This window comes from Hippocampus zosterae, chromosome 7 (genome assembly GCF_025434085.1).
Source record: "Hippocampus zosterae strain Florida chromosome 7, ASM2543408v3, whole genome shotgun sequence".
Taxonomy (NCBI): Eukaryota; Metazoa; Chordata; class Actinopteri; order Syngnathiformes; family Syngnathidae; genus Hippocampus; species Hippocampus zosterae.
This window is the reverse complement of record NC_067457.1, coordinates 17,806,260-17,833,372: the sequence shown is the minus strand read 5'-3', so window position 1 is coordinate 17,833,372 and position 27,113 is coordinate 17,806,260. Positions and strand designations below refer to the sequence as shown.

Here is a 27,113-nt window from a genome sequence, read left to right as displayed (position 1 = left end):
GAATACGGTGGTGCAGGCCTGAGGATTTCACGGTAACGATCGTTACCGGTAGCGTGTCGTTTCCTATGTCTAAACGATGAGCTCGCCGCGACTCGACCCAAAGCAGAAGAGCTTCTATGACCGTCAACCTCGAGCAACAATCGGTCACGTGCTACCACAGTCGGCGATTTTTTGATTCGTTTGTTCTGAGGTTTTTTTGCAGCGTTTCCAAAGGAGACGTCTTGCCTTTTTTCCGCTCCACCCTCGCTGGACTCTCTGCCGCCCCCCTGTGGTCAGCTCAGGAACACGCCAACCTGTGCTGGACTCCTTCCTGGCTGGACTCTCTGCCGCCCCCCTGTGGTCAGCTCAGGAACACGCCAACCTGTGCTGGACTCCTTCCTGGCTGGACTCTCTGCCGCCCCCCTGTGGTCAGCTCACGCCAATCTGTGCTGTGCTCCTTCCTGCCCACCGGAAATTAGACTCGCGGTTCACAATAGCGGGGTTGGGGAGGACGAACCTGCTTAGGTCGAAAAAGACAAGTGCTGACATGCCATGCAGGAATGTGTGTGTATGTGTGTGAGAGAGAGAGATTCGGGGGGAACACTAATCAAACACAGATAAGCAAACCTCACACCTGCTAATTAGTAAAAATCGGCATAGCTTGTGCAGCAGGGCGCCTGTCAGCATCATGACGTCAAGCATTCCACGGTGATTGTGCGGCATGTTGGGACGCAAATATTACAACGTTCCTGCTTGAGACTACCTCACACACACACACACACACACACACACGTGTCAAAGTGGAGAACAAGTTTTCTAAATTTTATTTTCCAACAAGTAGATAAAACCAAAACAACATTTTGCGTGTTCAAAGCTATTTAAAAAAAAGAAAAAAAACGCCCACCCACACACACACACACACAAAGAAAATCAAAAGGTGGTGGTGGGAACTCGCCACACGACATGCTGCGCAAGTGCCCCAGTGGTGATTGACAGCTTACGCAGAATGTGGACAAATCACGCCAAATGGGTTCGGGAGCGTGCGATGACCTTCAGCTCCACTTTTCACTCAATAAATACTTCAGTGCACGCACGCACGCACACACACACACACACACATACACACACACACGTGGACACACACCTGAAGTGGTTTGAAAACGTTCAAAAGTTAGAAAAACATCAAAGCTCATTTCCCACCAAAAGTCACGGTTGGGTTTTTCCGTTAGCCGGTCACAACTTGTCCTCGCATTCCCAGGGGAGGGCTGTCATCTGAGCACAGAGGTGTCGGTGATGGTGGCTGGCGGGGGCGGGACTGAACAAATTGATTCTGCCAGCGGGGGAGGGGCGGAAGCGAGGCATTCAGGTGGTGGTGGTGGGTGGGCTGGGAGGGAAGAAGGGGGCGGGGGGGGGGGGGGTCGCGCAGGAAAACGTGTTGAAGGCGACAAACAGACGAGTGACCTAAAGGAGGCTGGAAGGAGATTCCCGTCCTTCCTGGTGCCGACAAGTGCTCACTCCTTGTCCTTGCGTCCCGCACGCATGGGAAAGCCACCAGGTCCGATGTTTGAACTGGAATCTCCTACACACACACACACACACACACACACACACACACACACACACACACACACACACACACACACACAATTCTATGATGAGTTAAAAAACTCATTGGAGCAGAAGTGTCCATTTTTTTTCCCTATGCCGAGTGACATTGCGGAAATGGCCGCCACTGCCGGATGGCTTCAATGGGATTTTTGACACATGCCGCCGTAGCGCCAACAAACGCAAGACGACCTCATTGAGGGGAAGGCAGGAGCAAAACAAAAGACTTGAGGAGAGCTCGACTCAAATGGCTTTGGGACAGTCTCCGCCTCCAAAATGGCTGCTCTGCATCTATTTGAATGGTAACCCCCGGCAACCAAACACGGCCTTTGCTCATCCAATGGGTGCGTGCGAGAGACTTACCGGGCAGTGTGTACCAAGTTCACTAGTACGGTGACTCCACCCTAAGTGCACAAAGACAAACAAATGAAATGACATCATCGAATGTGTACATCAAGTTTGCTGGCGTGTTCAAGAGGGCGTCTGCGTGCGTGCGTGACCGCGACATGGTGTGTACTAGTGAGGAATGCTGTCGGGCAGCTTGTCGCATGGGGGTGGGGGCACTTTGGGCCAACCACACCACTGGACGACACACGCACACGCACGCACACACGCCATGTTAACCCCTCAGGACTTTGGAGAGTCAAGCCACAAATTTGGAAGCAAAAATTCCTTTGTTCATATTTACAGTGCGGAAAGTCCGTCGTGTGTGTGTGTGTGTGTATACAATTCGCGTACAGCGAGCATCCGCGCGTACTTACGGAACTTTCTGCCTGCAGTACATGACCATGCCGATGGCCAGGCCCAAAGCAGCCAGGATGCCGATGACGATTCCAGCGATGGCGCCGTCCGACAGGCCTTCGTCCAGCGCGCCCTCCTCTGCGCAAGAAACGGCGAGTGAGGAACCGCGGTGGGCGTCGAGCGCGGGAAGGGACGAAAAAGACGCGAGCGGGCGTCTCACCTTTGACGGACAGGTTGTGCGTGTAGGCGGCGGTTTTGCCAGTGACGGCGTTGCGCGCCTGGCACACGTAGGCGCCCGTGTTCTTGTAGACGGCCTGGGCGATGGAGTAGGTGGCCGTCTTGACGTCGGTCAGCGTCCCGTTGAACTTCCAGGTGAAGCTGGCGGGCGGCACGGAGGCGGCCGAGCAGTTGAGGGTGACGGCGTCGCGCACCTCCACGGCGCTCTCCCCGCTCACGCTCACCGCCTCGGGGCCGACTATAAAGACGGCAAGTCAAGCCGGCGCCGCGGCAAACGGCTTCCACCGACTTTGCACTCACAGTTGACGACCATCCGGTAGGACGCCTTCTGCTCGCTGACGGGGTTGGCCAGGCGACACTCAAAGCGGCCGTTGTCGTCCTTGTGCAGCGGCGCCAAGCTGAGCCAGGAGCCGTCGGGCGCCGCCGTCACGCGGGCGCCGCCGCTCGCCGGCGCCGCCAGCGGCCTGCCGTCCTTCAGCCACGTCCGGCTGCTGACCGGGCCCGCCGCCGCCCGGCAGCTGAGGTTTGCCGAGCTGTTGCCGGCCAAGAGCACGGCGCCCTCGGCCGGACCGCTCATTTGCACGCCCGACACCGGCTCTGGAAACGCACCAGAGAGTTAGCACCAGTTAGCGTGCGATATTCCGACGCGTGGACACACACAGCGGTCCAGATATCAACCGCGGCGGTCGGCGAAGGCTCCAGTAACGCGTTGGCGAAAGAGTAACGATGTTGGGGGTGGGTGGGGGAGGGGCAATGAAGAGTTTGAGTTGGCAGCTGAAGAGCGGACGCACAAAGACGGAATCTAAGACGACCCGCCCCCCCCACCCCACACGGGAACAGCAACACCGGTTGAGCAGGTTTCCAGAAGCAGTCAAGAAGTTTACGAGGTGGGAGGGGCCGCAGCAAGTGGCTGCTTGTGAGCTGCCGCGCGTGCGCTTATTTGCTATTGCGCGTAGCTTTGTGCGCGGTACGCTACCTTCCATCTCACACGCGCTCGGGAGTAGCATACCTGTCAAATTTTACGAGCGCCAACCTGTATAAACTACCAAAAAAATCCTTATAAACTACCAAAACAATCCTTAAACTACCAAAAAAATCCTTAAACTACCAAAAAAATCCTTAAACTACCAAAAAATCCTTAAACTACCAAAAAAATCCTTATAAACAAGGACAAAAATCCTTATAAACATACCACAAAAATCCTTATATATGGCGCGGGGGGGGGCAGAAATGTTCAGTACTCAGAGGCCGCGTCCGCAGCTCTCTGGCATCCATTTAACAGCTGGACCGAGAACCCGCGTCTTCCCATTCATATCGCGGAGTGGGGGTGAAAGGTCAAAGGTTCCCAATTTTCTAGCCGCCCGTTCGGACGCGCGCGTGTGTTCCGTCGCGGCGTGTGGCATGAGGCCGGTGGACTCACCCATGACGGCGAAGGAGACGACGCGCGAGGCCACCACCCGCTGGGTCTTGGAGTTGGCGACTCTGCACGTGTACTGACTCATATGCTGCCACCGGGGGCGCTGCTGCACGGCCCGTAGCGTCAGCACGGGCCCAGTGGCGTCCATCTTAGTCTGGTTCTGGTACCAGGTGAAGGTGGCGGGCGGGCTGGAACGCGTGGCGCACGTCAGGTTGAAGTCGGAGCCGGCCCGCACGAACGCGGAAGGGTCGGAGGCCGTGATGGTGACCTCATCCGGACCATCTGGACAGGAAAGGGCTTGCGTTAGGCTGGCGTGCCGCGAGGTCGCTGGGGGGGTCACGTGACGCCTATGGTGATGCGTGTGGCGAGGTCGCCGTGACGGCCGGACTGACTCAAAACGGATTGACAAAGCTTTGTTGTGTCTAGATGCGCTTCTGTCTTTCTTTCTGTGTGTGTGTGTGTGTGTGTGTGTGTGTGTGTGTGTGTGTGTGTGTGTGTGTGTGTGTGTGTGTGTGTGTGTGTGTGTGAGAGTGTGTTTGCGTGTCTACACTCCAGCTGAGTGAGGATGCGGGTGGAACGCCAACATCAACAAGAGCAGCAAATTCACGCACGCTCACGAGGTGCCGGGGGAGTGGCCGGCATCGGCATCGGCGGCGCGGTACTCACAGTGGACTGGCAGACTGAAGGGGGCGCTCTTCTCCGTCTCCAGTTTGTTGGTGGCGCTGCAGTAGATGGGTCGCATCAGATCGGTGCGCAGGACGCCCGTGATGGTCAGCTGACTGTTGGCCTCGCCCTTTCGGAGAAAGGTAAGCGGGAGGTCAGAGTCGCCGCGCGGCACGGCACGGGACGGGATGACCTCTGACCTTCACGATGGCCAGGCGCGGGCCGGGGACAATGGGGGCGGTGCCGTTGAGCCAGGTGAAGTTGAGGAAGGAACCCTTGGCGGCGCAGGTAAGGACCACCGTGCTGTTGTGCTCCACCGCCTCGGCGAGGTTGGCGCTCAGCGTCACGCCGGACACGGGCTCTGCACGGCAAGTTGCGCGGTCGGCAAAATGGGTTTGAAAGCGTTCCCGCTTCCATTGGGCTCATTCCTCAAGTAACAATCGGGAGAGAAGGCGGGGAAAGGCTTGCCACACCAACTGCCAGCAGGGTGCGAGGTGAGCGGCCTCGCCCCGATGCCTTCATGGTGGAATGTTTGGAATTGTTTGCCGAATGAGAGGAAAGGAAAAGAGGGGGGGGGGGGGGGCAACGGTGCGAGGCAGATCACGGGCGAGCTGGTGGAAGGCTTCTGGCATGAAAAATAAATACAAATCAGTCCCCCAAATGCTCTTTTCTTTTCCTTTGTGGGGGGGGGGGGGGCAGGCGCGCCGTCGGAAGCGGAAGCAATCGCTCGCTTTTTCCTCTGCCCAACCGGGGCGAGTTCTCGTGGAAACTGCACGGGTCATACGCGTCAACCCCCCCCCCCCCGCGCATGTTCGTGTCCGTTCGAAAAGCGTCTCTCTCGTTTTTTTTTTTAATTATTTGGGGCGTGGGGAGCGGCATGCTTTCGTGAGGTTTGTCGCTAATGTTCGAGGCCGACCGCGAACCGCCCGGTGCGGGCGACTCACCTAGCACGCGCAGCCGGATCTCGGCGGTTTCGGTGCCGCCGTCCGAGCTCACGACGCTGACGCTGAAGTCTCCGTTGTCGGCCGTCGTGAGCGAGCTCAGGTGCAGCGCGCCGCTCCGGGCGTCCACGGACACGCGCCCCAGGTAGGGCGTGTTCACCTTGAGTCCGGCCGGGCCCACGGTGGCCACGTGACTCTGCTCGCGCCCGTCGTTGAAGTTCCAGATGATGAACGTGTACTCGGGTGCCACCAGCAGCGTCCGCAGGGTCACGTTCTTCCCCACCGAGGCGTCCACGGGGCCCGGCGGCAGGATGTCGCGCGCCTCCGCGCACCGCCATCCTGCGAGGGGGGGGGGGGGGGAGCGGGAACGGCAGGCGTCCTGCGGGTCAGTCCCACCGAACCGGACGCGGCGCCGTCCGTCACCGCACCGCACTGCGCGCGAGCGCTTACCCGACAAGCCGAGCAGGAGTCCAACGATGATCGTCGTCATGGTCGTCGTGCAGCTGAGAGCAAAAATGCAAAGGCAGGTCTTCGCTCCTTCCCGGACACACCCAGCCAGGTGAGCCCGCGCATGCGCGTTGTGCGCAGGAGGCGGGGCCTCGCCCGAAGTCAGTGACTCATTCCCCAATTCCGGAGCGGCTCTTAAAGAGAAAGCCAAGCCATTCCACACCAAGGCGCCCAGCACTTTCATTGTGGACTTGGCTTTTCGCCCCCCCCCCCCCTGCTATTCGCATCATCAGCAGAAGGAATCATCGGGGAAAAGGAGCGCTGTTGTTCAACTAAAAAGAAAAGCAACACATTGGCTTCGTCACAGACAAGCGACAAGCAGAGGTCAGAGGTCACATTGGCCCCCCCGCTTCCTTTGTCGGCTTGCCGGAGGAAAAGCTCAAATGCAAAGTGACGTCGTGCTTATTTGGTTGACAAACACACGTGGCAAAACCTTTTTTGGAACAAACGCTCGGGCTCGCTAACGTCTTCAAGTCATTTATTGGCTTCACATTTGAATCAGTGCCGTTTCGTGCTGACCCCACGACCCTTCGCATACCAATGTGGTACAAAAGCTGCTGGTGGCGGCGTCGACGTAGCTTCCTTTGCTGCCGCAATCAGCGGCCGGACGGTTCCGACGCGAACAAAGTGGGCACGTCGGGAAGAAACAGAGGCTTGGGCGGCAGCTTGGGCTTGAGCGAGACGGCGCGGCGCACGGCGCTAGCGTTCGTGACCGGAACGTTGGCGCGCCGCAAGTGGACTCCTTCGCTGTAACTGTGCTGACGCGTCAGGCAGGCCGCCGCCGGCGCACGCCGTCGGCCCCCGCCGGCGGGCGCGGGCGGTGCCGAGGGCCCGCCGCTGTTGTAGGAGTTCATTCTGGCCAGCAACCGCTGTCTCGACGGCGCCGCCCCCCGGTTGAAACTGCGGCGGCGCGGCAGGTTGCCGCCTATCTTGACGAGGGCGGGGCCCCGAGGCCGGACGGGCGCCTCCGGGATGACGCGCTGCGGCAAGATGGCGCCGTTAGCCTTCAGCGGTAAGGCTTCCGTCACGGACGCGGGCTGATGGCGGCGGTTAAAGCTGAGGGCCCGCGTCTTGCCGCGAGGAGGAGGAGGAGGATGAAGGTGCCCCGATGAGGCGGACGTCAGGACCCTGATGCCCCCGTCGCCCCTTGCGCTGACCTGCTGGATGTGCCTGAGAAGGTCGTCCAACGCCGAAACGTCCGCCGACGGCTGGCCGTCGCCGCAGAGATGAGTGGGCGGGAACGCGGGCGGAGCCGGCCGCTCGGCCCCGGTCACTGCCGCAAAGGGGGCGGGGTCGTCCCAGCTCTTCATCTGCCAAGGGTACTCCGAGCCGGAGTTTGGCGCGGGGAGAGCCCCGAGCTCGCCGTCCCCCTGCCGAAGAAGGACGACGGTCACGCAATTGTTGAGTCCGCCCAACTCGACGGGAGAAAATTTGAGCGACGCTTTCGTACAAGGCTAGCGACTATTTGAAAAACGGAGCCGACGCGCGTTGGGGATATTTTCCACCAACTGGCCGATCCGAGCTCGTCACTCTCATTCCCGACGAGTTTTTCTTTGCCGCTAGACTCGTACCCGCGTCAGGGTGACTCGGGGCTCCGCCGCAGGCAGTCGGTGGCGCGCGGTCACGGGATCGGAGTCTCGGCCGTCGGGTCCGGGAGACGCGGCCGTTTTGTCCTCCTGCGGGAGACAAGGCGCCCGGTCACATGCCTGGAGCTAGCTCCCCGCGTGGCTTCCTTCGCGCTCACCTCGGGCGCGGGGTCCGGGAGTCCGCCGAGCTTGGCGAGAGGGGGCGGGGACGAGGCGCCGGGCAGCGAGGCCTCCGGGTCTTTATCGAACGTCCCGTTCCGCCGGGCGTCTCGGCAGCCGCCGCCGCGGAAGCGCAACACCAGGAGGCCCGAGGAGGCGGCGCCCAGCGAGAAGGCCAGGAGCGCGCAGGCGATCAGCAAAGTGTAGTGGACGCGAGAGGCGGAGTCTTCCTCGCCGGCCGCAGCGCCGCGCACTCCTGAAACGAGAACACCCCGGGCCCCGCGTGCGTTCGCCGGTCACGCATTTCTGCACCCTTTGCGTTCAAATCCTGAGGAGCCGAGATCTTGTCTTGTCCAAGGCGCGGCTGCTCATCCGACGGCAGCGGTGGGAGGCGGGGCTTACCGTAAGCTGAGTCGGCGGCCATTTCTCGGTCGCGGGAGGTCGTTGAGACATCGGCTGCGCAAAACGCAAAAAAAGGGGTGGGGGGGGGGGAGGGGGGCATCAGGTTCTGTACGCGCTTGCGTCAGGCGGCGCCGCGTCTCACCGGCGCAGGCGGCCATGTTGGAGTGGTCTCCCTCGATGTCCTGCTCGAAGCCCGCCCTGCCGAGAGGACTCGGTCAGTGACACGGTAGCGACGATGGGGGGTTGGGTCACGAGTCGGTCGTTCCCGAGACCGCCGCAGAGGAAGTGACACGTACTTGAAGCCGGGCGCCGCGTCGGCACAGCGTCCCGTGCGCAGCCAGATGCAGTAGGGGTCACGGGAGGTCAGACAGGCCCTGCGCGACAGCACAGCCACCGCCTTGAGCGTCAAAGCCGGCGGCGGCACATTCGCTGGCTTCCGCCTTCGAACTCGGCGAAGCGAACCTCTTGCACGCGCCGTGCCGTCCGCATCGGCTCAGCGGCACCCGCACCAAGCAGCTGCCGAATGCCACAAACAAGGCGTGGTGCTCCTTGTCCAGCTCCAGTCCCAAAACCCTGCGGTCCTCCTCCTCCCGGACGCCGAGGTCGCACCTGAGGAAGTTTTCGAGCCAGACTTGATCGCCGGGCCCGGCTGGGATGGCGGTGCCGGCGGTCGGCTGCTCGGAGCGGCGCGGCTCACCTGTCGGGGTCGTAGACGTCGATGTCCTCTAGGAGTCTGGCGCCCCAGGCGGCGTGGGGAAGCGTGTCGAGCAGAACCTTGGCGACCCTCCCGTCCTCTGAGCCCAGGAACACCACCGCGCGCTCCTTGCGCGGACCCGCCGACACGTCGGCGGCGATCTGCGTCAACTTGGACCTGCCGGGGAAAAAGCGGCGGGCGAGTTGGCTCAGAAGCAAAAGCGCAAGCGGAGCCGGTCTTTGTTTCGGAGCCGCTCCTACCCGCTGGCCGTCCTGGTGTAAAATGGCCGCCGGTTGACGGCGGGCACGGCGCCGTCCATCAGCGGAAATGATTTGACGAACGCCAGGGTCTCGTCCGGGAAATCCACCGAAGATTTGAAGTCGGCGGCCGGCCCGTCGCCCGCGCACGAGCCGGGCCTTGGGGGAGGAAACGACAGATTTGGACAGAGTGGACCTAGACGGCCCCCCCGCACCCCAAAAGAAAAAAATCCCGTCCGAGTGAAATCACTCTCGTGAGTGCTGATGGAGTGATTGGCAAAGCAGCGCAAGTCAATGATTGCGCGAAAAATTCCGCCGTGGCGTTCTCACCCACCGCGGCCGAGGCACGGCGTCCTCGGGCGCGGCCGTCCACGACGAGTCGCTGCCGCGTTGTTCCTTGAACTTCCCGCTAAACACTTCCTCCACGTCGTCCATGTAGAACGCGCACACCGCCGAGCCTGGAATGCTGCGCCGCACAAAGTCATTCAGAAGCAGCTCACTTCCCGCGAGCCGAGTCGTGACCCGGCGGCTGAGGTCAACCGTTAGCATAGCGAGGTCAACCGTTAGCATAGCGTCGAGCGAGCTTCCGCCTCCTAGCTTCTCTTAGCATCCCACCGTTAGCATAGCACTGACCTGTTAGCCTGCGTGGTGAACACGGCTAACACGGCGGGGCGTCCGTTGATCTGCAGAACGCCGGTCAGCGACTGGAGAACGTCGAAGTAGAACAGAGACTCTCCGGGAAGGGAACAGTTCAGACGAGCCTGTGGCAAGAAAGCGCAACTGTGTCGACTGGTCGTCATAATGTGCTGTCAATCACGTCCCGGCCGATGTCACGCGCACACCAAATGACTTCCCGTTCAACCTTTTGTTTTTGTTGGGCTCACCTTGAGGAAGGAGGTCCAGTGCTTGTCCAGAACTCTCGGGGAGCCGCCGTTGTCGTTCTTGCAGACTCTGGCCACCCGAGAGAAGACCACCTGGCGGCGGACGGAGGGACGGACGGGCGGGGCGGCGTCCGGTCACAGTGCGAGCGTCACGGCGACCGATGGTACATACCTTCCCCAAGGTGGTGTACTCCGCCGCGATCTCGCTCAGGAAAAAGTAGACGAACCTCCCGTATTCCACGGCGTGCAGGAAGCGAGGCTCTGCCGCGCAGGAGGCGTCATGCGACCGGCTCAGCTGACGATGTCACCGAGCGATTGAGGCGAGGACGCGGCAACTCACCTCGAAGCCACTTGGAGTCGTACTTGACGGTCCTGAGGACGGGACGTCCGTCTCCCAGGCTGCGGTAGATGACGGCGTCGCTGGCCAGGAAGTCGGTCACGGTGGCCGAGTAGAAGTCTCCGCCTGCCGCAAAGGTCAGAGGTCACGGACCGCCCGCGCAAAATGGCGGCAAGCCGACGGACACCCGTCCGGAAGTTACCGGCGAACGTTCCCGCGTTGGACTGGCCCGACTCGAAGGGACAGCGCGCCTGACCCGGCAGGTCCGAGCCCACCTGCTCCAACGTGCTCATCTGTCACGCAAAAGCAACAAAGCTCACCCCGAGGTCGCGCCCGGGGGCGAGGTGCAGCGCGCGGGTCGTCTACCTTGTAGTTGCGGCACGCCGGGTTGAACGCGTTTGTGCCGCACACAAACAGCGTCTCGTCGTCGCGCGGCACCAAAACTTTGATGTAGTTGTAACACTCGTCCTGCCAAAACGGGGAAAGCCACGTTAGCATTAGCATGACGCTCACGCTAGCGCAAGAAGAAGCCCGCAACTCCGCAAAAGCAAAAGGGCGACAGTCAATGCGCTTCGTGCGAACGTTCGAGCGGCGGAACTCACGCCATCTTTCCCGCGGACGGCGCACTTGCTCACATCTGCGGCGCGCCACGTCAGCGTCTGGAACAGGAACACACGCGCAAACGGTCTGGTCACTTCCCCGTGATGTCGTCAAAGGTAACGATAACGCCGCGGTCGCTAATCGCTCCTTTCCCGCCGAGGAATTCCCATTGGAGGAGGAACTCCGGTTCACGTGAGCGGATCGCTTTTGCGACTCACCATCTGAGGTACGAAGGCCTCCGCCGCCGTTGTCAGATTGACCGCAAACACGTGATCCCTGACACACAAAGCGCATGCGTGCATGTAAGCGAGTGCGTGGAAACGAGTCAAATGTGCGTGTGTGTGTGTGTGTGTGAGACCTGGCGGTGATGAAGAGCATGCGGTTGACGCGCGTCATCCCTTGGAAGTGGAGACCCAGCCGGCGCGTTTGGTTATCCTGCAGCATACTTTGGAACACTGGGAAGTCTCCAGACTCTGACAGACGACACGGCGCACGAGAGTTGACATGCCCCCATGCCCCCCCCCACGGACACACACACACACACAAACACACACACACGGCTTCCACTCACCATCCAACACGCTGATAGCTTGTAAGTCTCGCGGGAATGATGAGGCGGCACACAGGAACCAGGAAGTGAGCAGGAGCAGCGACGGCCGCACCGATGACCGATTGGTCAAGGCCATGCCGTGGTGGGGTGGGCGGGGGAGATCAGCCCGTCATCGTGGGCGGCTAAGACCAAACGAGAAATGTGACACCTTTCATTTTACCTCTCTAGCGCTACTTCACTATGCCGGACGCGAAAACACCTCGACAAGGTTTCCATTGCGTGGGAGAGTGCGTCGCGCGTGAGAGGCAATAGCGGCTTTGTGACACTTAACTGTTTCCTGTATTTATTTTGAATTTTTTTTCCCCTCGCCCATAGACTGTCATCCTTAAAGGTGACTTTCTGGGCTCGGCAGCATCCCATCGTGCGGTCGCCACGGTAACAGCTGCAGTTACACCGTCGCATTCGGAGCAAGTGTGTGAGACGTGACAAAGCGCAAACGTATATTTTGTACTTACAGACGGCATCGGCGTTCAGCTGACAGGAAGTGGGGGCGGGGCCGACTTTGTTGTCTGCAGCAACAAAGACAATGGTCATGCGATTGGCTGGCTGGTCTCCGTGGCAACCGCCCAGCTCAATCGAATTTGAAAGTCACCCGTTTCCTCTTTTTTGGGGGGGGTGGGGCTTCTTTTATTTACTTCCTGCTTGCTGCCCGTTTTCCCTTCTTGGTTGGATCCCTTCTGTTGTTTACTTCCTGTCTCCTTCCAATTTCCTTCCGTCCTTCGCCTCAAGCGGTCGTGACCCCTGCAAAAACAGGAAGCCCTCAATAATCTTCCGAAACTCATCTGCCGCATTAGTGGTGCGCTAGCATTAGCTTTGCCATCTGCTCAGCGCCGCTTCGGGTCCCACTGACCTTTGACCTGCTTTTTGAGTAACGGTACGCAAGCGCCGGACGTTTTGGGGCCACCAGCCCCGCCCCGCTGAGCGCGTCGGGAATTAGCGGCCAACGCGGAGCGGGGATGAGACGGCCAGGCTACGTCTCAACCCGAAAAAGCCCAACGGGAGCCGATTAGCATAGCCTGTGACGGCACAGCAGGAGCCCCAAAGACCCCCCGACGCAGGACCTGGAGGCTAATCCCTGTCTGGGTTGAGGTCAAATACGGCACCGTTGAACTGAAGTGTGGGGTGGGGTGGGGAGCAATGCAGAGTGAAACTGCAGTGGGCGGTACAAACGGTACGCCGTCTCAATTTGGCCAAAGGGGGAGGTTGTCATTCTAACGGCCTATCGCACAAGACATCAAATGAAAGACGTCAGGTTGGACCGCTTGATGCTGACAATGCGGCGGCCATTCCAAGGGGCTTTCCGTTGCACAAACCGTGACTCGGGGCAAACCGAGTCACGTGACACGCACCATAGCAACGGGCATAGCAACAGGCAACCTGACGAGGACGAGGAGGAAGATAGGGCGCCACATCTGGACACGATACCTCAAGGATAGGCTCCGCCCACACAGACAATGCTTCCAGTCAAGGGGGAGGTGGCAGAGAGGGCGGGACAGGAAGTAGAAATCTCACATGTCAATCATCAGTTGACATATGGCGCTTCCTGTGGAGGAGCTTTTGGAAGCCTTTGGGATCAACGTGGGGGCTTGGGAGGGGGGGGGGGGAGGAAGCGCGGAAGGAGGCAAGCTTGGGAATCCTGCCTGGAGATTGAAGGTTGGGGCAACTGTCAGCGTGTGGGGGGGGAGGCTTTCTGAAAAACTTGATGAGGTGCTGGCAGAGTCAATGATGTCCACAAAGGCAGGGAGGAATGGAAGATAAGAAACAAAGGAGAGCCGGCAAGTAGGCACTTAAGCTAATTAAGGGATCTGCAAGCGAGACATTTGAGGGGATTCAATCTTCTCACAGCCACACTGCTCAATAAGGATTTAGAATGGACATGGAATCTGTCAGCAACACAACATGAGAAGAAGGAAGCAAGGGAGGACGAATGGGAAGTAAGAAGCGACGAAGCAAGCCAACAAGGGAAGGAAGAAGGCCGGAGGGATGCGAGAGTGAAAGTCACCCGTGCGCCGGCATGCTAGGCCTCCCGCGGTGATGGCGATGACAGGGTGATTTCTCGATTACGATTGGCCCACTGACAGCAGTGGCAAGTTTGGAGGAGGTTGGCCGAGCTCAAGGGATAAAGAACGTTGGCATACGGGGGACTGCAGATTTAAGGGATTTCATCCAAAGACACACACAACCAAGGCGCTACTTCCTCTTCAGCAAATACAACTTTGCTTCCTGTCACATGATGTCACCAATGATGGTCATTCGCGCAAACGCACACACTCACCGAGCACTCCGGAGGCGTCGGCCAATAGGAGAAGAGCCCACGGCGCGCAGGCCAGATCTGGACGGAAACAAAAGCTTTGCCTTAGCTCCGTTGCTGTTGTGATGCCCCGTGACCTGATGGAGTCCCACCCGGCACCTCCCGAGCACCGTTGCTCTTTTACTGCTGTGTGTTTGCTGGCACGCACCCGCGCGGTGAAAGCCCAAATCCAAGGCGGAGGGGCGCCCCCGATCAATCGCTTTGTGCATCTTTCCAGTTTGATGCCATCACATTTTCAGGGCCTTACAAGCGCGCTTCATTTCATGAACCAGCCCACCCGCCCGCGCATGCGTGGATGCAGTTCCACGTTGGTGGCGGAGTAGCCCGCCGTCATGGCCACTTAACCTTTGACCTCACTGACATTTAGTCACATAGTAAGGCTGAAAAAAAAATCACAAAGGCTCATTTTCGTGACCCCGCGTTGCTGCCTCGTCGACGTCATGATGACTGCGCGGCACCGCCCCTTTTGACTGACAGCCTTCCAAAAGCGCAAGCGGGTCGCGCCAACTCACCTCTGCGCGTGCACATCCCCCGCAGCGTAGCATCGGACAGGTCCGCGCAAGCACGGTGGCTCGGTTTCCCACGAGCACGCGCCCGCGCCGACGTCCTAGCAGCAAAATGGAAAGCAAGAGAAGCAGCAAAAGGAGCGGCGCAAACAAAAGCTGCTCGCTCGCAAGCGGCTAATCTCGCCAGCAGAGCAGCGCCCGGCGTCACCGGACGCAGGCCGCGCCCCCTCCCGACAGCCACGGCCAATCAGAGGTGGCGACGAAGCGGGCCGGCATGACTCCGCCCCTCCGATCCTTTCCCGCTTCAGTCCCTTCGAGCGAGCGAGCGACGATTGATTGATTGGTTGATCGACGAGGACCAGAGGGCGGGAACACCTGAAACGAGTGTTAAATTTCAAATCCGGCCTCAAAACACATCTGTTTAGACAAGCCTATTCACTCGGACCATAAATCCGTAATTTTTATTTGGTTTTATTTTTTTCTTATTTTATTTGATGTTGTTTTTAACATTGCATTCGTGATTTTAACTGCTTGTTGTAAGGTGTCCTTGAGTTCCTCGAAAGGCACGCACAAATAATGTAATTATTACAAATAAATGTATTCTTATTAAAATGGCCGCAGTGGCTCCCTCAAATGTTTTACAGCACTTTGAGTTGCATTTTTATGAATGAAAAGTGCTAGATAAATAAAAAGTTTGATTGATATCCCAGGGGGCAGACAGTATCCTCCATTTCATTCACTTGATGACAACAAACTGCTCACCACATATAGTTTTGTATGAGCTATTTACCAACAAGAAAAATCAACAAAATAATTTTAGTTGTCTTTTTTGTTTGGGGAGGGAGCCAGTTGAATCTGATGATGAATCACTGTAACTGGTTGCCCTAGAAAAATCACAACATGGGAAACCGACGCACAACCTGCCCTCTGTATTTCAGCATGTGAGTGTGCCGCTTTCCTGGAGGCGCTCATCACCAATCTCATCTGACTTCCTCCTTGACCTCTCCAACATGATTTGCCCTCTGCGCGGGTGTGTGTTAAGTACACGTACACGTGATTGTGATGGGGTTTGGGGTTTTCTTTGTGTGTGTTGCCCGGCCCCCAGCCAGGTCAAACAAAGGTCACATTGGGGGATGTAAACAGACGGGAAGTGCTCAACGTGCTCACGTCAGCTGACCTTTGCTCAACAGCCCCTGTTGCCATGGCAGCCAGAATGCATGGGGGTGGGATAACACCCCTCTTCCTCATCTCCATGTTGTCGTGTGCAGAGGAGGGGGGGAAAAAAGGTAGTCGCCAGGCGGTACCTGCTTGATCATGTCACAGTAAGGCAATTTTAAGGACCGTTTTGTCTCACAAATGATGGAACTGGTTCAAATCTGCCTGCGTCAATAGATAGATGGCGTCCTCCTCAATTTGCCCGGCTTGACCAAATGGACCGAGAGAGTTGCTCAAAACCCCTCCGCTGCAGTCGGGGAGTCCGGAAGGACGAATTATGCAGCATATCGCTGACCCACTCCCAACTGCCCAGCGTCGGAACTCTCTCTGGGCTGCTCCCTTGAGGTCCGAGAGGGCAGGTTGCCCCGGCTTCCTTCCTCAGCTCGCTGCCATAAGCCAAGCAAACGAGGCGCGTTTGTTTTCAGTCAGGGCGGGAATGTTGGCGTGCGGACGCTTCGGGGCTCCGCGCTTGAAAGCCTCGAGCCTCCTCGGCAAGCCTCAAACATTTGCAATTCGACTGGCCTGCAGCTTCAAAGCCGCATTTCGAGCGGCCGCGGCCCCCAAAGTTGAACGTTGAAAGCCCAGGTGAGTTGCAAAGCCTGCTCGGATGCCCTAACGTAGGAATGGAAGTGCAACAGATGTGTGCGTGACCAATTTGATTGATCAGCATTTTGCCGATGGGTGGAGCTCCTCCTCCCTCAGGCTGCGGTCCAATCGCTGCGTCTCGGCCCGCAGGACGGAAGCGACAATGGGTCGTAGAGTGACTGCGGCCAGCGATTGGCCCAGGTCCCGATGAAGCTTGCCGACACAGGGCGCCCTCCGGTGGCCGTCCGCCGCCACTGACCCATGCGGCCAGCTCGCCTGGGGAGAAGGAAGGGAAAGATCCTTCATTGACTTTTTTTTTACCTTCTTCAATTCATCCATTTCAGGCGAGTGACTGTCAAAAGGACACCGGTGCCCCCCAGATTGGTGGCCAGACAGCGGCAGGCGTCCTCCTCAATTTGCCCGGCTTGACCAAATGGACCGAGAGAGTTGCTCAAAACCCCTCCGCTGCAGTCGGGGAGTCCGGAAGGACGAATTATGCAGCATATCGCTGACCCACTCCCAACTGCCCAGCGTCGGAACTCTCTCTGGGCTGCTCCCTTGAGGTCCGAGAGGGCAGGTTGCCCCGGCTTCCTTCCTCAGCTCGCTGCCATAAGCCAAGCAAACGAGGCGCGTTTGTTTTCAGTCAGGGCGGGAATGTTGGCGTGCGGACGCTTCGGGGCTCCGCGCTTGAAAGCCTCGAGCCTCCTCGGCAAGCCTCAAACATTTGCAATTCGACTGGCCTGCAGCTTCAAAGCCGCATTTCGAGCGGCCGCGGCCCCCAAAGTTGAACGTTGAAAGCCCAGGTGAGTTGCAAAGCCTGCTCGGATGCCCTAACGTAGGAATGGAAGTGCAACAGATGTGTGCGTGACCAATTTGATTGATCAGCATTTTGCCGATGGGTGGAGCTCCTCCTCCCTCAGGCTGCGGTCCAATCGCTGCGTCTCGGCCCGCAGGACGGAAGCGACAATGGGTCGTAGAGTGACTGCGGCCAGCGATTGGCCCAGGTCCCGATGAAGCTTGCCGACACAGGGCGCCCTCCGGTGGCCGTCCGCCGCCACTGACCCATGCGGCCAGCTCGCCTGGGGAGAAGGAAGGGAAAGATCCTTCATTGACTTTTTTTTTTACCTTCTTCAATTCATCCATTTCAGGCGAGTGACTGTCAAAAGGACACCGGTGCCCCCCAGATTGGTGGCCAGACAGCGGCATGGCGACACGTGCGTGCGCGTACCTGTGCGAGTGCGTCTCTCTCCACCCGGAGTTTGCGGTTGTGCTGTTTGAGTTTGCCTTTCTTGCCCTGAGAGCGCTCCAGCTTGATTTCCAGGTGAGCCACGCGACTGTGCAGCAGAAGCAGCCGAGCTCCATCCCCCTCCTGGCGCCATGCCTCCGGAGCCGAGCGCGGACGCTCCTTGTCCTGCAACCGCAGGATGGATACGCATCTCCGTGGTTCAATCACAGTACACTGACTCGCTGAGAGGTGAAAAGGTCCACATCTTACCTGAGCCCGCGTTTGTCGGTGCCGCCTCCTCGTCAGCTCCTGCTGCGAGCTGCCCAGGCTGTCGCTGCTCTTCAACTGCTCGTCTGCCTCCAGCTTGAGCCCGGCCCTCCTCCTGCTCCTGACCTCCTCCTCCAGCATCTGCTCCTGTTGCTGGAGCGCCTTGGTCTGAGAGCGTTCCTCCTCCTGCTGCTCATGGCTCATCTTCTGTTCATCTGGCTTCCAAATCTCTTGCCCACTCTTGCTCTCTGTTTCCAAGCTCTCTCGTTCTCCCGCCTCTCTCCTCCTCTCCCGCCGCTGGGCTTTGGCTTCGACTCCTCCAGCTCGGTCGGTCTTGCCCGCATCTTCCTCCTGTTGCTGCTTCTCCTGCAGTGCGCGCCTCAGACGCTCAACCTCCTCGTGGCTTTCCTGGGTAACAAGGAGAAGGCGTCAGGTCGCAAAGGAATGTGGTCGGAGGAGACGGTCACCGTGGAAACCGGTCACACGTCCTACCCGCAGAAGTCTCTGGAGCGACCTCATGGTCTCCTCCTGCGCCTCCTTGTCCTCCCTGGCCTTCTCGCGGCTGTTGCTCACCTGGACACAAAAGCAAGTGGGGGCGGTGCAGCTTTAGCAGTGCAGCACTTGAACACAAGGGGGCGTCAGGCCTCTATGGCTCCTTCCCAGCTCACCGTGCCCCCCCCCACCCCTCCACAGAATTCAGAATATTTGTGGTCCCACTTTAGCTGTTTTCACCATGAAATCGTGAAATCATTTGCTAATTTGCTTCCTGTCAATAACAGAACCGCTACAGGTAAAATTAAAAAACGCCTGCGTGCTTGCTGGGCTTGGCTTGCCTGTTCCTGCAGGGCGGTGAGGTCAAGCGCCATCTGCTGGAGCATGCGCCGAGCTACTCTCAGCTCCTCTTGCACCTCCACTCGCCGCCTCTCCTCCCTCCTCAGAGACTCCCTGAGAGCTGCCAGCTCCTCTTCAGTCCTCGGCAGATTGTGTTCTCGCTCCTCCTCGTCTTTGTCCGCTCGGAGGAGCCGCGCCTTCTCCTTTCCCTCCGGCGTCTGCTCCCCGCAAACATTGTCCTCTTCCGTCTTCCTCAGGGGCTCCTGGACTTTCTCCTCCTCCTTTCGGGCCTCCTGCATGCTCCTCAAATTCCGCAGCTCCTCTTGGCGCTCTTGCAGCACGCTCGTCAGTTTCCGCACCTCCTCCTCGCGCTCCTTCAGGACACAGCTGACCTTGGCAGCCTTTTTCCTCCATTCCTGCTCGACAGCGTCCCGGTCCTCCTCCTGGTTGCTCCTCTGCTGCGATTCTGCGAGGTGGAGCTCCAACTCTTCCACTTGAGCCTCTTTTTCCTTCAGCTTTCCTGCGGCCTCCTGAAGCTCCCCGCTTTGCTCCTCTTGGCGCTGCTCCGCCAACCTCAGCCGCTCTTCGACTTGCCGCAGCCGCTCCTCCTTCTCCCGGACTTCTTTCTTCTGCTCCTCTTCGAGCTCCTCTGCTTCCCGCTTCTCCTTTTCCAGCAGCGTGATGCGAGAGCGCAGCGCCTCCAATCCCCTTGCGCCCTCCTCCAGTCGTTTGTTTTCTTCTTCTGCCACCAGAGCTTTCTGCTCCTTGGCCACCACCTCCTTCTCCCTCATCTCCCGCAGCAGGCTTTCCGTCCGCCTCCTCAGGGTCTCCAACTGCCCATCCTTTGTGGCCAACTTGTCCCTGAGTTGCTCCACCTGCTGTTCCCGCCCCTTCAGTTCCTTGAGTAGTCCTTCCACACGCCTCCTCAGCGTCTCCAACTCCTTGCCCATGGCTTCCTCCTTTGTTCGCTTCCTTTGTCCTTCTTCCACCAACGCTCTCCTCTCCTTGGACGTGGCCTCCTCCCGCCCCTTCATTTCTTCCTGCAGGCCGTCCATGTGTCTCTTCAGGGTCTTCATCTCCTCATCCTTTGTTCTCAACTCTTTCCATAGTTGCTCCTTCAGCACCTTCAATTCCACCAGTAGTTCATCCGAGCGCCTCCTCTGGGTCTCCAACTCTGCATCTTTTGTTTCCAAGTCCTTCCTCAGTTGGTCCCCATGCTCCTCCCGCCCCTTCATGTGTCTCTTCAGGGTCTTCATCTCCTCATCCTTTGTTCTCAACTCTTTCCCAAGTTGCTCCTTCAGCGCCTTCAATTCCACCAGTAGTTCATCCGAGCGCCTCCTCTGGGTCTCCAACTCTGCATCTTTTGTTTCCAAGTCCTTCCTCAGTTGGTCCCCATGCTCCTCCCGCTCCTTCATTTCCTTCAGTAAGCCATCCGTGCGCCCCCTCAGCGTCTCTAACTCCATTCCCGCGGCGCCCTCCTCCAGTTGCTTCCTTTCTCGTTCGGCCACCAGAGCTTTTTTCTCCTTGGACGCCACCTTGATTTCCTCCTGCAGGCCTTCCACCCTCCTCCTCTGGTTCTCCATCTCCTCATTCTTTGTTTCCAACTCCTCCCTGAGTTGCTGCACATGCTCCTCCTGCTCCTTCCTTTCCTTCAGTAGTCCCTCAATGCGCCTGCTCAGGCTCTCCACATCCCCGTCTTTCGTTCGCAACTCCTTCCCGAGCTGGTCCTTCTCTCGTGTCCAGGCCTCCTCTTTCTCTGCCCGGTGGCGCTCCTTTTGGGAGGTGACTCTCTGCATCTCCTCCCGCAGACATCGGAGCTCACCTGGTGAAGAACAAAGCTAGACGGTGACTGGACGGGTGGGTGAGTAGGAAGTGCGGGGGGGGGGGGGGGGGGGGGGGTAAGTAATGTAGTATTGACCGGCCAGTGCCTCCTTGGCCTCCTGCAGCGTGCGCACGTGTGCGCCGAGGTGGCTTCGCTCCACACTTCCGCACGACATCTGCGTCTGCTGCTTCTCCAGTTGTTCCTGCAGGGATGCCGAGCGGCTCCTGATGACAGAGACGGACGGCAAAGCTTTGGAGAAAAATCAATTTGGGGGTGTGGAGACTCAAGGGGAGCTTGAAATTCCGGGGAATGGCTTGACTTACTTGAGCTCCTGCGCCTCCTGCTGGTGGCGCTCCCGCTGTGCCCGCAGAGCATCCAGCATCTCCCGCAGCCTCACGCTCTCTCTGCGCTGCTCTTCGTGCACGCCTTCTATCCTGGCCATCTCCTCGGCCGCCAGCTGCAGCTCCCGCTGCGCCTCCTTCAGCTCCTGGAGCACCGATGCGTGCTGGGAGGAGCGCTAAAGGGGGGGGGGGGGGGGGTCGATTAGGGTTATTTTGCAAAGGGCCCTCATCTATCGGATCGAAGAGCGGGAAGGTTGATGCCGCCCAGACCAGAAATACGCACGCCTGCCTGCCCAACATCGGACTGTCTTCGACACAACGGTGGCCCTTGTCCGTTAAATCAGGGGTCCGTTCATTTGTGTGTTCATTTTTATTCATTTCTGTTTGTCGGAGCGCGACGACAAACGAGCGTACCTTGAGGAGGGCGTCTCTGACGGCCGCCGCTTCTTCTTCTGCCCTGGCTCTGGCCAGCTCTTCTCTCTGCAGGGCCCCCTGCGGGATAACGTGCGTCAGTGCGGGCGCAGCAAGCGTAGATTGAAGAACCGACGTCTGTGGGCTGAAGGTCACCTTCAGGTCTCTGATGATGGCCTCCCTTTGCAGCAGCTCAGCGTCGAAACTGCCAACGGCCACACGGTCAGTCACGCGACCACTCGACAGTCTAACATGACGGCGGCGGCTCCTCATACCTCTTCTGAACCTCCTCCTCTCTCTTCTGCAGCTCCTCCTGCCTCTTCTGCACCTTCCGCTCTCTGGTCTGCACCTCTTCCTCTCTTGTCTGTAGCTCCTCCCGTCTCTTCTGCAACTCCCCCCGTTTTTGCTGGAGCTCCTGCTCCCCTTTGAGCACTTCCTTCTCTCGTTTGTGTAGCGCTTCCTCTCCCTCACGCACCTCCTCCCGTGTCTTTTGCAGGTGTTGCTCTCTTTGCTGCAGGGACTCCTCCCCCATTTGCAGCTCCTCCTTGCTCTTCTGCACCTTCTCCTGTTCCTCCAGCAGCTCCCGCTCCCTTCTGAGCACCTCCTCCTCTCTTTTGTGTAGCGCTTCCTCTCCCTCACGCAACGCCTCCCCCATCTTTTGCAACTGTTGCTCTCTCTTCTGCAGGGACTGCTCCTCCGTTTGAACCTCCTCCTTGCTCTTCTGTACCTTCCGCTGCTCCTCCAGCAGCTGCTGCTCCCTTCTTAACATCTCTGCGTCTCTTTTGTGTAGCGCTTCCTCTCCCTCACGCAACGTCTCCCCCGTCTTTTGCAACTGTTGCTCTCTTTTCTGCAGGGACTCCTCCACCGTTTGAACCTCCTCCTTGCTCTTCTGTACCTTCTGCTGCTCCTCCAGCAGCTCCCGCTCCCTTTTGAGCACCTCCTCCTTTCTTTTGTGTAGCGCTTCCTCTCCCTCATGCAACGTCTCCCCCGTCTTTTGCAACTGTTGCTCTCTTTTCTGCAGGGACTCCTCCACCGTTTGAACCTCCTCCTTGCTCTTCTGTACCTTCTGCTGCTCCTCCAGCAGCTCCCGCTCCCTTTTGAGCACCTCCTCCTTTCTTTTGTGTAGCGCTTCCTCTCCCTCACGCAACGCCTGCCCCGTCTTTTGCAACTGTTGCTCTCTCTTCTGCAGGGACTGCTCCTCCGTTTGAATGTCCTCCTTGCTCTTCTGTACCTTCTGCTGTTCCTCCAACAGCTGCTGCTCCCTTCTTAACACCTCCGCCTCTTTTTTGTGTAGCGCTTCCTCTCCCTCACGCAACGCCTCCCCCGTCTTTTGCAACTGTTGCTCTCTCTTCTGCAGGGACTCCTCCTCCGTTTGCACCTCCTCCTTGCTCTCCTGTACCTTCTGCTGCTCCTCCAATAGCTGCTGCTCCCTTCTTAGCACCTTCTCCTCTCTTTCGTGTAGCGCTTGCCGTACCTCACGCACCTCCTCCTCTCTCTTCTGTAGCTCCTGCTGTGCTTTATGCACCTCCTCCTTCCTCCCCTGCAGGTCCTCCTCCCTGTTGTGCACCTTCTCCACTCTGTTCTGCAGCTCCGCCTCTCTCTTCTGTAGATCCTCCTCTTCCTGACGCAACTCCCCGACTCGCTTGTGTAGCCCTGCCTCCTTGCTCAGCAAATCCTCTTCCTTCCTCCGCAGTGCTTCCTTTGTCCTTTGCAGCTCCTCCTCCCTGGTGCGAAGCTCCGCCTCCGTCCGCTGCGAAGGAAGCCCACCCTCCTGCTGTCTGCGCCCATCAGATTTCAGCATTTGATTACTTCAAGATGTACTTCAATTCATTCCGAGCAGTGTGACTTGAGTGCGCGAGAAGCGGAAGGCGATGATCAACGGCCACTAACCTGTCAAGGGCGGGCGGGCACCGCTGACGCTTGCGGTCGTCGTCTTCCTGCAGTTGCTCCACGCGCCTCTGCAGCGAGGCCTTCTCCTCACCCAGCTGCCGCACGCTAAGCTCCGCCCTCTGACAAACACAAAAGCGCCGTTGGCTCAATCCGTGACCTCTGACCCTGGCGCCGACAGGTGTCCGCCGGTGCCGGTGAGTGAGACAGACCTGCAGTTCGTGCTGTCTCCACTGCAGGGCGCTCTCCGTCTGCGAGAGGATCCACAGCAGGGAAGATGCATCCCGGCAGAGGACTGACTGCGAGGGGGCGCTCACGTTCAACGTGCGGCACTGGCCCAGCGCAAAGAGAACAGCAGCAGCGACAAGACCAAACGCAACGACAAAACGAACCAGGTTATCGAATTGCTGTTCACAAACAAGACATCAGCATACACAAAGTCAACTGGGCCTCATAGAGTCGCTCACAAACGACAACAAGGGGAAACAAACAAATTTGTAGCGGTTCACAAACACTGAGACGTGACACGCAAACAATGTCGTGTCGCTCCCAAGGCCAGGACACCAGACAGCTGTTCATAAAAGGCCAACGAGACGTCACGTGCTGTGTTGACAAATGGCAAGCGGGTGCAAGTCACCCACCAGCTTGCCGACAGCCTGCGCTAGAGCCTCCGGCGTGCCCTCGGCGTCTGGCATCCTGAAAGACACGACACAACGCAGCCCGTCTGACACAGCGGAGTGCCACGGAAACCCACCGATGGCATCCAAGAACAAGGAAACTTACTTGTCCTCGGACGGGGCCTCCAGCAGCTCGCCCACCGTCAACGTCCCCAGACTGGACGAGGCGGACCGGGCCGGAGAAGAGGGCAGGGGAGCGGTCGGCGCCGACGGCAGGGCCGGCAGCCGGTACATTTTGATGAGGTGCAAAGAAGTCGAGTCGCAGCTGGACTGAAGCGATAAGGACAGACGGGACAGCTCCGTCCTCATCTCCAAGAGATCCCTCAACACGCACACACACACACACACACACACACACACACACACACAAACATCAAATTCATGTCGACGGTCCTCATGCATAATGTGCACGCACGCAGACACATATTGACGGTCCTTTCGCGCACTTGCACAACAGACATACAAACAGAATCCAAATACAGGAGCCAAACATTTACACAATATGCGCACAGGCACATCCGATCCATCCCACACACATTGATTGACGCAGTTGGCACGTGAGCATCCGTGAAGGCGCAGTTGTGTGTGCACTAGCGTACCTGTCAGCGGCAGTTCTGAGGGCACGGCAGTGCTGTCTGAGTGACATCACGCACCTCCACACGCACCACAGCTGGTCCTGATGCTGAGCCACCTCACTGGACACGCACTATACACACACTCACACACACTTCTGTCAAAACTACCCTGCCCTCAAAAAAAAAAAACCAACAACAACAAAGGACAGTCCACATACCTCTCGCTCTCTCTGCCAATGGAACGCCCGACGCTCCGCCTCCTCCAAGGCTCGGGTCAAATCGGCCGTCAGTTTGCGGACACGCTCCGTCAGGATCTCGTTGGCCCGCTCTGATTGGCTGAGCTGCAGCCGCAGGACCGAGGTGGTCTGAGCCAGGCCTGATGCCCTGAAACATACAAGTGCAAATACACTTGGAATGACAAAGCTCTCTTGCTCGCTCACACACTCACACACACACACGCACACACACACACATGCACACACACACGCGCACACCTTTGCTGTTCCTCCTCCAGGCTGATGAGGGCACACTCCAGCGACTCCGAGGTGTCCCTCCCGATGCTCATCTACAAAACACAAAGGCAGTGTGCACCACTACAACAATGCAGCGGCATTTCTGGAAGGTCTGACGCGCTGACAAATTCATCCAGAAGACAGAAAGAGCAGCTTTGTTTTAGCTGTCTGTTGTGGTATGAATGCAAACAGGCTGCCGCAGCCATCACAGACTCAGCAGACTTCCTTTGGGACACATAATGCTGAAAAACATTCAAAGTTTGAAAAAAAACCACTTTGCAATTTTATGGGGGGTTAAAAAAAGATTGGAATGGGAACAATGACCAATAATTCAGAGAGTCATCAGTCAATTATTCAAAATGAAGGGAATTGGGCGCCTTTGCCGTGATTGAGCAAACGATATGAAAACGAGTCTTTGACATGCATTCACCTGCGTGCTCATCAGCTGGCTGTGTCCAACCTTCAGCTGTGACTCCAAACTTTGACATCGTTCTCTGTACTCCATCACCTGCAGGAAAGCAGCGGCGGTAGCAGCATAGCTGGCGCACGCACCCATCCTCGAGTGTTGCTGACCTTGTTCTGCAGCCGATGCACGAGCAGCGCCTGCCGGGCCTCCCTCTCCCTCGCCTCCCTGTCGCGCCTCCTCCTCTCTCTCCGCTCCTCCTCCTCCACCTCCTCAAGATGGGCGCGGGACAGCGAGGGAGACACTGACTGCTCCAGCTGGGGTGGGCGAGAACCAGAGAATGAGCATCAGCAAAAGAGTATGGGCACCTGCGAGGACGCCGCGCACGCGCTCACCCTCTCGCCCAGCGCCCTGGCCCTGGACGCCAGTTCCTCCCTCTGGGCCCGACTCTCGGCCAGCTCTTCCTGCAGGAGGCGGACTTCCTGTCGCAGCTCCGCCCTCTCCCGCTGCCACCCCATCGGCGGCTGCGCGTCCGCGGCTGCCATCAGCTGAAATGCGCCCAAGGCCGCTGCAGCCCCCACCGCGGCCACGTGGTGGTGTTGGCTCGCCAAGTGCCCCCTTGAGATGCGAGTGTCATCTGTTCGGTGAGCACGTCACGTTTTAAAACCCTCACATCTCAAATTGTTATCACATTACAAAGCACAATTTAAGATGCTAAAATGGGAAATTGATCACATTGTCGCGCAAGCGCCACTTCGGGCCTGGGGTCTGTAGTGCGCAGTTTCCCTCATACCGCAAGACAAATACAGTAAATCGAATCGACGAGCAAAAGCTGGCATCTTGCTAAAAACTGGTGAAACTACACTTGAATCGGTCTCTCAGTTTGTACTCGCGTACAAATACGTGAAGTGTACACCCTTACCTTCTCATTTACCCGCCCAAAGTTAAACTCATCAGTCTCAAAAAGACGCAGATTCAATGACCAAAATGAAAGAAAAGCAAAGAAGCCCGCCCGCTAAAGCGGTCGAACGGCTAAACAGCGACATGCTAAGCGGTAGTGGTACAGGGAATGGTTTTGTTCAGATAAAAAAAAACGAATGAAAAAAATAATAAACAAGCATTTACCCGGAGGAAGTATTCTCTTGTTGCTTTTGTGTTGTCAACTTATTCAAATGAGGCGGGAAACGAAACCTTTCAATCCAGGCGACGACGCGTGATGATGACGTTCACAAAAGAGCAAAAAGACATCCGGGATCGCAACCGCTTTCAACACGAGCTACTACCACCGACTACATTTGTTAAACTCAACAATTATTTAGACCCCAAAAAGACAACGTCGATTTTAAGCCGCGCCTTTATGGTAAAGTCTGGTGAAAGTCGCGACCATTGGTCTTTGGTGGCCGCTCGCTGCAGGTACCGGATGTACGGTACACCGGCCGCCACATCGACTCGGTGTTGTCGTCGATGAATGACGTCATTCTATGGCAACACCAATAGGACAAAGGCTACTACACTACAGCCCACTGAAGAGTCATGGATGCTAGTGCTAGATGCTTTACATTTAAAGTTAAATAAACAATAACATCAAACTCTACTTACTTTCGTGATTGCCTCATTTTTTAAGAATCAGGAAATTGCTCTTCTTAGCGTTTATTCCTTCAATGTATATTGAGGCTCAAACATTTCTATATTTAAAATGCCGATAATTACAAGCAAGTGACTGTACTATAGTGTTGAGCAGTTCGTTGAAAACATCCACATGTAATTCACACATCTATCCATCCATCTTGATTACAAATGATCAATTATACTTCAATTAATGGGGCATAGTCTGGGATTGTGTATTTATCGGACCAAATAAATTAGTTCCAAAATTTGTATCAGGGGAAAAAATACATCTTGTAATTAACCAAAGGCAGCGATCTCCCA

General features: G+C 57.6%; 3 protein-coding genes across 7 annotated transcripts; all 3 read right to left on the bottom strand.

The window, feature by feature from the left end:
* Positions 1-774: 774 nt before the first annotated feature.
* si:ch211-264f5.6 (carcinoembryonic antigen-related cell adhesion molecule 20) lies at positions 775-6,199 on the bottom strand. Its single transcript, XM_052069858.1, has 10 exons — positions 6,034-6,199; positions 5,587-5,922; positions 4,843-5,003; positions 4,646-4,772; positions 3,983-4,261; positions 2,863-3,159; positions 2,546-2,800; positions 2,346-2,463; positions 1,948-1,988; positions 775-1,558 (listed from the first exon to the last, which is right to left on the bottom strand). Exons 1-9 carry the CDS (start codon positions 6,071-6,073, stop codon positions 1,970-1,972), a joined length of 1,632 nt encoding a protein of 543 aa, XP_051925818.1. The 5' UTR covers positions 6,074-6,199; the 3' UTR covers positions 775-1,558; positions 1,948-1,969.
* Positions 6,200-6,397: 198 nt separating this feature from the next.
* Positions 6,398-15,745, bottom strand: LOC127603515 (semaphorin-6D-like). Of its 2 annotated transcripts, none has more exons than XM_052069830.1 (25): positions 15,611-15,745; positions 14,440-14,808; positions 13,892-13,948; positions 12,209-12,357; positions 12,072-12,125; positions 11,578-11,738; positions 11,365-11,479; positions 11,225-11,282; positions 11,009-11,065; positions 10,773-10,874; positions 10,609-10,699; positions 10,410-10,532; positions 10,242-10,330; positions 10,073-10,162; positions 9,822-9,949; positions 9,523-9,654; positions 9,192-9,347; positions 8,935-9,108; positions 8,700-8,846; positions 8,534-8,611; positions 8,380-8,435; positions 8,238-8,291; positions 7,835-8,091; positions 7,662-7,766; positions 6,398-7,460 (listed from the first exon to the last, which is right to left on the bottom strand). In XM_052069830.1, the coding sequence occupies exons 6-25, from the start codon at positions 11,690-11,692 to the stop codon at positions 6,687-6,689; spliced, it is 2,901 nt and encodes a 966-aa protein (XP_051925790.1). In that variant the 5' UTR covers positions 11,693-11,738; positions 12,072-12,125; positions 12,209-12,357; positions 13,892-13,948; positions 14,440-14,808; positions 15,611-15,745; the 3' UTR covers positions 6,398-6,686. The 2 variants fall into 2 exon arrangements, with proteins under 2 accessions (XP_051925790.1, XP_051925789.1); XM_052069829.1 differs by having other exon boundaries at positions 12,252-12,357.
* On the bottom strand, positions 10,759-26,642 carry si:dkey-230p4.1 (trichohyalin). Of its 4 annotated transcripts, XR_007963083.1 has the most exons (23): positions 26,310-26,642; positions 25,580-25,821; positions 25,355-25,501; positions 25,212-25,289; positions 24,764-24,834; positions 24,488-24,653; positions 24,294-24,400; positions 23,801-24,016; positions 23,659-23,713; positions 23,230-23,349; positions 23,021-23,139; positions 22,362-22,908; positions 21,406-22,025; positions 21,287-21,335; positions 21,134-21,211; positions 20,702-20,895; positions 20,475-20,602; positions 18,559-20,378; positions 18,218-18,298; positions 17,729-18,133; positions 17,462-17,644; positions 17,007-17,312; positions 10,759-10,768 (listed from the first exon to the last, which is right to left on the bottom strand). XR_007963083.1 is itself a non-coding variant. In XM_052069813.1 (22 exons), the coding sequence occupies exons 2-22, from the start codon at positions 25,727-25,729 to the stop codon at positions 16,312-16,314; spliced, it is 5,532 nt and encodes a 1,843-aa protein (XP_051925773.1). In that variant the 5' UTR covers positions 25,730-25,821; positions 26,310-26,642; the 3' UTR covers positions 15,205-16,311. The 4 variants fall into 4 exon arrangements, 3 of the variants coding, with proteins under 3 accessions (XP_051925773.1, XP_051925772.1, XP_051925774.1); XM_052069813.1 differs by lacking the exons at positions 10,759-10,768; positions 17,007-17,312 and adding an exon at positions 15,205-16,509; XM_052069812.1 differs by lacking the exon at positions 10,759-10,768 and having other exon boundaries at positions 16,649-17,312.
* Between the last annotated feature and the right edge of the window lie 471 nt (positions 26,643-27,113).

Coding starts and splice junctions, on each gene's coding strand:
- si:ch211-264f5.6 (XM_052069858.1), bottom strand. CDS start 6,073: ATGACGACGATCATCGTTGGACTCCTGCTCGGCTTGTCGG. Junction 4,262..4,645: donor CTTCAGTCTGCCAGTCCACT/GTGAGTACCGCG, acceptor TTTCCTGTCCAG/ATGGTCCGGATGAGGTCACC. Junction 2,464..2,545: donor GCACAACCTGTCCGTCAAAG/GTGAGACGCCCG, acceptor TTTCTTGCGCAG/AGGAGGGCGCGCTGGACGAA.
- LOC127603515 (XM_052069830.1), bottom strand. CDS start 11,692: ATGGCCTTGACCAATCGGTCATCGGTGCGGCCGTCGCTGCTCCTGCTC. Junction 9,950..10,072: donor ACTGGACCTCCTTCCTCAAG/GTGAGCCCAACA, acceptor TTCTTGCCACAG/GCTCGTCTGAACTGTTCCCT. Junction 7,767..7,834: donor TCCCGGACCCCGCGCCCGAG/GTGAGCGCGAAG, acceptor TGTCTCCCGCAG/GAGGACAAAACGGCCGCGTC.
- si:dkey-230p4.1 (XM_052069813.1), bottom strand. CDS start 25,729: ATGGCAGCCGCGGACGCGCAGCCGCCGATGGGGTGGCAGCGGGAGAGG. Junction 20,603..20,701: donor CAGGAGGCGCAGGAGCTCAA/GTAAGTCAAGCC, acceptor CTCTGTCATCAG/GAGCCGCTCGGCATCCCTGC. Junction 17,645..17,728: donor ACCGACAAACGCGGGCTCAG/GTAAGATGTGGA, acceptor CTGCGGTTGCAG/GACAAGGAGCGTCCGCGCTC.